Source organism: Cuculus canorus, chromosome 23 (assembly GCF_017976375.1).
Source record: "Cuculus canorus isolate bCucCan1 chromosome 23, bCucCan1.pri, whole genome shotgun sequence".
Classification (NCBI taxonomy): domain Eukaryota; kingdom Metazoa; phylum Chordata; class Aves; order Cuculiformes; family Cuculidae; genus Cuculus; species Cuculus canorus.
In genome coordinates this window covers 4,300,812-4,308,466 of record NC_071423.1, presented here as the reverse complement: position 1 = coordinate 4,308,466, position 7,655 = coordinate 4,300,812, and the positions used below count along the sequence as shown (strand labels likewise).

The 7,655-nt window shown below is 61.1% G+C and overlaps 2 protein-coding genes across 3 annotated transcripts; one reads left to right on the top strand and one right to left on the bottom strand.

Annotated features, from left to right (window-relative positions):
- Nucleotides 1-1,010: 1,010 nt before the first annotated feature.
- On the bottom strand, nucleotides 1,011-2,838 carry CLDN25 (claudin 25). Its single transcript, XM_054087218.1, has one exon. The coding sequence runs from the start codon at nucleotides 2,818-2,820 to the stop codon at nucleotides 2,146-2,148; it is 675 nt and encodes a 224-aa protein (XP_053943193.1). The 5' UTR covers nucleotides 2,821-2,838; the 3' UTR covers nucleotides 1,011-2,145.
- A 71-nt stretch (nucleotides 2,839-2,909) lies between these two features.
- LOC104068909 (G protein-activated inward rectifier potassium channel 4) lies at nucleotides 2,910-6,893 on the top strand. 2 transcript variants are annotated; one of them, XM_054087216.1, is made up of 5 exons: nucleotides 2,910-3,756; nucleotides 4,021-4,198; nucleotides 4,776-4,985; nucleotides 5,083-6,199; nucleotides 6,387-6,893. In XM_054087216.1, the coding sequence occupies exons 3-5, from the start codon at nucleotides 4,815-4,817 to the stop codon at nucleotides 6,797-6,799; spliced, it is 1,701 nt and encodes a 566-aa protein (XP_053943191.1). In that variant the 5' UTR covers nucleotides 2,910-3,756; nucleotides 4,021-4,198; nucleotides 4,776-4,814; the 3' UTR covers nucleotides 6,800-6,893. The 2 variants fall into 2 exon arrangements, with proteins under 2 accessions (XP_053943191.1, XP_053943192.1); XM_054087217.1 differs by lacking the exons at nucleotides 2,910-3,756; nucleotides 4,021-4,198 and having other exon boundaries at nucleotides 4,831-4,963.
- The last annotated feature ends 762 nt before the right edge of the window (nucleotides 6,894-7,655 follow it).

The following is a 7,655-nucleotide window of genomic DNA, read 5'->3' as shown; positions in this document are numbered from 1 at the left end:
CAGCTGCGTAGGAAGAGGGGACGGATACATGCTGGTGAGGGTTTTTTTCGCAAGAAATTAGACAGATGTTCCTGGGATTTGTTCTTATTACAAAATTTGTTGTAATTACTGGAGCTGTTTCAGGATGGAGATTATCGGCACGGTCCCATCACTTTGTCGGTGAGTGTTCCCCTGTTGTTTAGGAATAAATGGCTCCTGTGAGAGAGTCTTGCCTTCTCCCGGCGATTGCACGATAAAGTCAGAGTGCTGTTATCCGTGGAGACTCAAGCTGCCGTGTCCCAGCAGCGAGCCCTGCCTCCCCCAGGTACTGGGGTGCCGCACAGCTGGGCTGCGGTGTTTGCAGCGTCGTTTCCCGTTGCTGTGAGCGAGGCAGAGGGATGAGCCTTCTGACCGATTCCTGGGGTGCTCTGGGTCCAAAGAATGCCAACACAGAGCTGGTGAGCAGCGACACCAGGGCACCAGCACCATCCCCATGCTCCTGCCTCCCGGCCCGCAGAACACACGTCACTGCGAGACAGCTTTTACAATGCCGTTGTGTCCTTCTGACTCGCAGGTGGTGGGATGTGGTTGGGGGAGAAAATCTTGAATTAGGAGAATACGGTTATTCTGAACATAACAAGACAGCAGCTCAGCCCCTGGAAGTGAAATACTGAACGAGTGGCCCGAGTCTGCTTTAAAAAGCCAAGCAAAGACCTCTGATGGGTGCACTTCCCCCTGGGAAGTGATGACGTTTGGATCGGGCTGCAAGGGATGAGTGTCTGATGCTGGAAACCTTTGCTCAGGGTCTTGTCTTCTTGTTTCCCCAGGGCGTGGATGACGGGTGACAGCCGAAAGAGCCGCTCTTTGCTTTGGGAATTAGCCAGACCTCTTGAGAGCAGCCAGCAGCCGGCACAGGTCTTTAGAAAGCACTTGCCAGCCAGGAACGCTGCCCTCCTGGCCCCTTGGCTGCTTCACCTCCCTTGATCCGCACAAGGAAGAGCTGAGCAGCTGCCTCTCCCCTCTTAACTCTGCCCCAAGCCCCAGCAGGGTTGGGAACACCTGCGATCAGCTCGCCTCTCTCCCTACCCTGCTCCTTTTCTCTCCCCTTCAGCTGAGCAAAGGGCAGGTTTCAAAAGGGGCTCTTGGAGGAAAGTGGACTTTGCTTCCCCCAGGAATGCCAGTGCCGGCTGGGGGCTTCCTTGAGTTGGGTCACGCGCCGGCAGCTTTCAGCCTGCAGGGATTAAACCAGCGGTGAACTCTGGTTTTAACCAGTGCTGGAGCAGCGGGCTGGCTGCTGTCAGGACTCTGGGTGTTAATCCAGCCTGATGTTCCGTGTTGCTGTCACACAGAGGCGTGCGAGCAGGCTTTTTATTTCAACAGCCAAATCGAGAAAACCTGGAAGTGGTGATTGCGGAGAACCGAAACACCATTCTCACCTCTTGCACAGAAGTGAACGATGCGGTTGAGGAGCTTCTGACACGACGGCGTGTGGCATGCTTACACCTCCATCATCCCAGCCGTGATGCCATGGGGATGCGGCCGCTGAGATCCTGCCCGTGCAGTGGGAGCCGTCTGCGGCGTCACCTCAGCTCTCGCTTGCCCTCTCCCCTTTGTTTCCCACCTTTCTCTCTTTCCCACCCCTGGACAGATATCACTGGAGCGGCAGCACTGCCCCTCGCAGCTCCCACCCTCGTCCCAACTCACGCCGCACCTCGTGTGGGATGCAGCTCGATGTTCAGAGCACAGAAACACCGCTGCCACCGCCCACCATCGTTTATTGCGAATACATCAGAGCAATACGGAGATGCAGGGAATGAGCTGCGACGCTGGGGCATAGCCATTCACCACCACAGACTCGGCTACGGGGGATTCGCAGGGGATGCTGATTGCAGCGTCATCAGTGACTCGACCGTCAATGTCACCAGGAGCACAAAGTGCTGCCCGCTGCTCTGCTTCTGCCCCACCGCCTTCCCACACTCGCTCGGTGAGTGCTGCGGGGAAAGCCGGTGCTCCTTGCCAAAGAAAAAGGGAAGCAGACACACCGAGGAAGGAAGAGGGTCTACAGGGTCGCTGTAGGAATTAGCCAACCATCCTGGAAAACACGCAGGAGCCGTCTCTGCACTGGGAAGAGCCAGGACGTGCGTTGAGGCACGGCGCCCCGAGTCCCTAGATGACAAGGTCTGCGTTTTTGGGGTGTGAGGGGTGCCCCCCGGCTGGACCCCGCATGGTGGGGAGCTGGTGGCAGGCGGTGGCCGGCGGCGGTGCCATCCCCATGGAGCGGGCGCTGCAGGCGAGGAGCAGCCCGCCGACGGCCAGGAAGGCTCCGGCAAACCACCCTAGGAAGGTGGCCTCCCCGAATTCCCACCGAGGCACGATGTCGGGGACGCTGTCATCCCAGAAGTCGAGGACGGTGTTGTAGGCAACCCAAGAGACCGGTGCCAGGGTGGCCATCCCCGCCGCGCAGAACGCCGCTCCCCCGGAGAGCAGGAGGTGCCGCTTGAGCCGGGGTCTGTCTTCGCAGGCTCTCCAGCCCTCCAGCCCCAGGGCAGCCAGGAGGCCCCCCAACAGCCCCAGCCCGTTGGAGAGGCACATCAGGAGGCGGGAGATGCGCAGCTCGGGGGGCAGCGCCAGGAAGGAGCCGTGGGCTCGACATTCTACCGCTCCTTCCTCCTGGATGATGCAGACCTGCCAGAGCCCCATGGTCCAGACCTCCATCTCATTCAGGTCCAAGTTGAGGTTCTTCCAGAGAGGCACGAAGGTGGTGACGCAGGAGGACACCCACCCGAGGACGGCCAGCAGCATCCCCCCAGCCTGCAGCCTTGCCCACCAGCTCCCAGCCATGCTAACACCGCCCCGCTAACCTTCGCTGGGCTGAGATAAGCCGCCCTGAGCACGGCCGTGGGCATTAACGCTTGTGGAGCAGCGTCCGCCCTGCCGCCAGCAGCGTCTGGCGCCCGGCTGAGCTAATTCAAGCCTGTTCCTCCAACGCCGGGGTGTGGCCACGGTCATTTTCCAGCCGTTGTTGGTTTTTTCACACTAAAAGGGAAGAGCACCTGGCTGGGAAGGAAAAGCCAAGTGGAATGCCCGCCGTGATTGCATTGCTGCTGCCTGGCCGCGGCTGGGAGGGTTAAGCCAAAGCATGCAAATCCTCTGAACCTCGGCTACCCCAATGCGAGCGCCTTGGCAGGGAAAGCATCTCCCAGTAGCAGTGGCACCAGCCCTGGTGGGATGGAGAGTGGACCCCGAGGTGGGATATGGGCAGCAGAAAGTTGGCATGAGGCTCTTCTCAGGAGGGTTTGAGGCACCAGCCCTCATTCAGTCATTAAATAACTACACAAAGGAGTCTTTGGATCTACATCGAGGATGGGGACACCTGAGGGAGGGTCTGCTTCTCTGGCAGGTGGGCACCAATCGCCCCAGCCCAAGCAGCACCTCATCAGAGACACATCACTTGGTGCTGCACGTGAGCAAGCTCCTGCCTGGGAGAAGATATCCAGCTGCAAAACAGAGATGCGGGAAAAGGATGGGCAGCATCGTCAGGAAAATCCTAACTTTGTGCTGGCACTCGGCTCCCATCCGCCCCCGCCTGCGTCCCTTCTGCGGGGTCCAGCTTGCAGATTCATCTTCCCTGGGAGATTAGCGACTAATCTCTCCTTCATCTGCTGTCTTTCCTATCAAGGCGGATACAGGGGCCGGGCTGGTGCATTCCTGAGGCCCCCTGGCACTGGGGATCCGGCCCCAGGGAGCATCTTCACCAGGGGATCCCAAAAGGAGGAGGTGAGGCAGCACGGACCGCGTTCAACCTCAAGCACAGAGCAGGCAGGAGAGGGGGGATATTTTCCAGCCCCTTGCTGATGGTCTCATCCCGGAGAACAGACAGGGAGCATCATCCCAAGGGCGAGAGCTGGGAAATCCGCTGGGAAACTCCTCCTGCTCCTTCCTTGGGCATCAGGGCGCCCGTGCCTTCCGATTAAATCATCTCGAGGTAATTGTGCCTGTCATTGAGAGAGATTAACGGGCGACCTTCTGCCACTGGAGCAGGATTGGAGGCCACCGCCAAGCTCCCCATCCTTCCCTCCCACCGGGCGCAGTGGCACAGCCAGAGGATTCCCATCCACAGCCATCGGGAAGATGCCCGGCAGCAGCCGGAGAAAAACAGGGGCCACAAGCGGAAAGGACAACACCTGCCGACCTGTCAGCCGCTCCAGCCAGACATGAGGTGGGTGCCAACCTCACCCGGGGCTCTGCGTCCTCTATTGCTGCCAGTCCCACTGCTCCGCGGATGCACGGGATACTCGGAGGAGGCAGAGCGCCCACTCTCCCCATCCCTGTCCCCATCCTTGTGGGTCACTGCTCTCCAGGTTGCATTCCCAGAGATGTGACCCCCAGCTGGACTCAGCCCATCCCAAGGAGCTGAGTCTCTCCCGCGGGCTCTCCTTCTTCCCACACCCGGGATCACCCGTTCCTGCCCGGAGCTCGTTAGCGAGCTGGTAATGATGGCCATGGCCTGGGACACCGCGGGATACCGCTGCGGGCGCTCGCCCAGAGCTTGCCCACAGCCGGGGTTGCTCCCTGCCGGAGGCGGACGCCTCCTTCCTGGCCTCTGCAATGCAATTATGGCTCCTAATGGGCTTAGCCATCTGGTGCCAGCCTGTAGCCGCCCCGGCACGGATCCGCGGCTGGCACGTGCGCTGCTGGGCAAGGGCAGCCCTTCCAGACCCTCGTCCATGGGGATGCGGAGAGGGGCCGGAGCTCCGCATCCAGAATAACCCCCTGCTTTGTGTTCCCCATGGCAGGACCCCGCGCCCAGCCCGGGGCTGAACCCCGGCCCCGCCATGGTGCTGCCCTGCGCCCACAACAGCATCGGCACCCGGCTGGCGCCCGAGGAGCCACGTGGCCGCAGCAACTCCATCCCACTGGCGCAGACCCCCACCGCCAAGCACATGCTGGCTTATCTGCCCCGGCCACCCTCCGAAACCAGCCGGTATGGCACCTTCCCCCAGGAGGTATGGCTCGCGCCGGGGCTCCGGGCATCCTTCGGACAGGATGCTGCCGCGTGGTCAGAGGCGATTTCTCACCGATGGGCTCCTTTCCCTCCTGCAGCCCGAACTCCCGTCCGCTCCCGGGGCTGCGGCGGAGGACAGCCAGCAGAAAGCTGATGCCGACGCCGCCCAGATGCCAAATTCTCCATCCCTGCCTCGCCGTAGCGGCATCGTATCCAGCGTGGTGTCCCTACCGCCAAGCCGTGGCAGCATGACCGCCCACCACCGTCCCAGCGACCCGTCCCGCTGGTACCCGCAGCAGACGCTGAGCGCGCCCAACATCCCCAGCTCGGTGCGTGGGAAGAGCCCCACCGTGGAGGGGCCGCAGAGCCGGCGCCGCAAGCTGCTGGAGGATGACGGGCCAGTGGTGCAGGCCTGCAAGCGGCAGCGGCAGCGCTACGTCACCAAGGTGGGCAAGTGCCAGGTCAACCTGGGCAATATTCAGGAGAAGAAACGGTTCCTCTCGGACATCTTTACCACCATCGTGGACCTCAAGTACCGCTGGTTCCTCTTCGTTTTCATGATGTGCTACGTCGTCACCTGGGTGGTCTTCGGCACCATCTACTTCTTTGACGCCTGGGCACGGGGTGACGTCTGGCACCGGGGTGATCCCGATTGGCCAGCGTGCATCGAGAATGTGGACGGCTTCATCTCTGCTTTGCTCTTCTCGGTGGAAAGCCAGCGGACCATCGGCTACGGCTCCCGCATGGTGACAGCCAACTGTGCCGAGGGCGTCATCCTGCTGATGGCGCAGTCCATTGTTGGCTCCATGATCGACGCCCTGATGGTGGGATGCATGTTCGTCAAGATCTCCCGGCCCAAGAAGCGCGCCCAGACCCTCATCTTCAGCAAGAACTGTGTCATTTCCCGCCGGGACGAGAAGCTCTGCCTGATGTTCCGTGTGGGGGACCTGCGGGAGAGCCACATGGTGGATGCCAAGATCCGAGCCAAGCTGATCAAGTCCCGGCAGACGGCTGAGGGGGAGTTCATCCCCTTGGAGCAGTCGGAGCTGAACCTCGGGTACGACACGGGGGAGGACCGCCTGTTCCTGGTGGAGCCCCAGATCATCTGCCACGTCATCAACCCCCACAGCCCCTTCTGGGACCTGTCGGCCGAGTCGCTGCGCCGGGAGCAGTTTGAAATCATCATCATCCTCGAGGGCATCGTGGAAGCCACAGGTGAGTGGTCCACGAGGGTCGGGTGGGGCTGGGCGGCTCCTCTGGTGTCCCAGAGATGCTGGGCAAAGTTGGGCAAATCCTGGCAAGAGATGCCTGAGGCCAAAACCAGCTCCCAAACCCCTCATTAGGCAGTGGGTGGTCCATTGTGGAGCTCCGGCGGTGCTGCTCAATCGTTGTCTCCCTGCAGGAATGACGTGCCAAGCCCGCACCTCATACACGGAGGACGAAATCCTCTGGGGGTACCGCTTCGAGCCCTGCATGTCCCTGGAGAAGGGCGCCTTCAGAGTGGACTACAGCCGCTTCGACATGACCTTCGAGGTGCAGACGCCCGCAGCCAGCGCCAAGGAGCTGCAGGAGCTGGAGCAGCGGGAGCTCCCCACGCTCAGCCTTCGCTGGGACCCCTACGCCCCGCTGCAGAGTGGGCGCAGCGAGGATGCGTTCACCGAGGGCAGCCGGGACACGCTGCCGGAGCGAGGGCCGGGGGGCGGTGGGATGGGATGGGCAGCTGTGCCCATGGTGGGCGGTGGGATGGGATGGCCGGTTGTGCCCACGGTGGACGGCGGATGCCCAGCGGAGGGTGCGGTGCCAACAGTGCCATAGCCCACTCTGCAGAGGGGCTGGTGTGGGCAGGGCTGCTCTGTAACCGGGAACGGGGGGGGGATTAAAGCGCTGGAATTAAAACCACGCAGCCACAGACCCAGATGTCGCCCTGTTCTCCCCTCGTTGCCCCCTCCCCCAGCACTGCCCCACAACCCCCAGCACATAAATTTGTATTTCTGCATATATGTGTGTGTGTGTGCCCGTTTGTACAAAACTCCCCAGATTCATGCGTTTCCATGCTCCAAAGAGGAGCAGATGGGAATCTCCACTGATGGGGACCCCCAGGCTCCCCTGGCCCTGCCTGAGCCCCCCACGAGGAGCCGGAGCATGAAGGGTGCTGCCCTGACCCCCTCAGGCCCCAGGGGGGGCCCTGTGACTGGGTTTGGATCCACGTGTCCGTGTCCATGTGTCTGTCTGCCCCTGCATCTGTGTGTCCGTCTGTCCCTGTAGCCATGTCCGTGTGTTCCTGTCCCCATGTCTGTGTCTCTCTCTCTCTGTCCCTGTGTCCATGTATCCCTGTCCATGTGTTCCCTTGTCCTTGCATCTCTGCCTCTCTCCCTGTGTCCACGTATCCCTGTCCCTGTACCCATGTTCACATGTTCCTTTGTCCTTGCATCCATGTGTCCCCATGTCCCTGTGTCCCTATGTCTCCCTGTGTCCCTGTTCCCGTGTCCATGTGTCCCTGTGTCTCTGTTCTTGTGTGTCCATGAGTCCCTGTCCCCGTGTCCCTGTATCTCTCTTTGTGTCCATATGTCCCTGTGTTCCCATGTCTGTGTGTCCATGTCACTGTGTCCCTGTGCCTATGTCCCTGTCTCCGTGTCCATGTATCCCTGTCTGTGTATCGTTGTCCATGTAT

Coding starts and splice junctions, on each gene's coding strand:
- LOC104068909 (XM_054087216.1), top strand. CDS start 4,815: ATGGTGCTGCCCTGCGCCCACAACAGCATCGGCACCCGGCTGGCGCCC. Junction 4,986..5,082: donor ATGGCACCTTCCCCCAGGAG/GTATGGCTCGCG, acceptor TCCCTCCTGCAG/CCCGAACTCCCGTCCGCTCC. Junction 6,200..6,386: donor GGGCATCGTGGAAGCCACAG/GTGAGTGGTCCA, acceptor GTCTCCCTGCAG/GAATGACGTGCCAAGCCCGC.
- CLDN25 (XM_054087218.1), bottom strand. CDS start 2,820: ATGGCTGGGAGCTGGTGGGCAAGGCTGCAGGCTGGGGGGATGCTGCTG.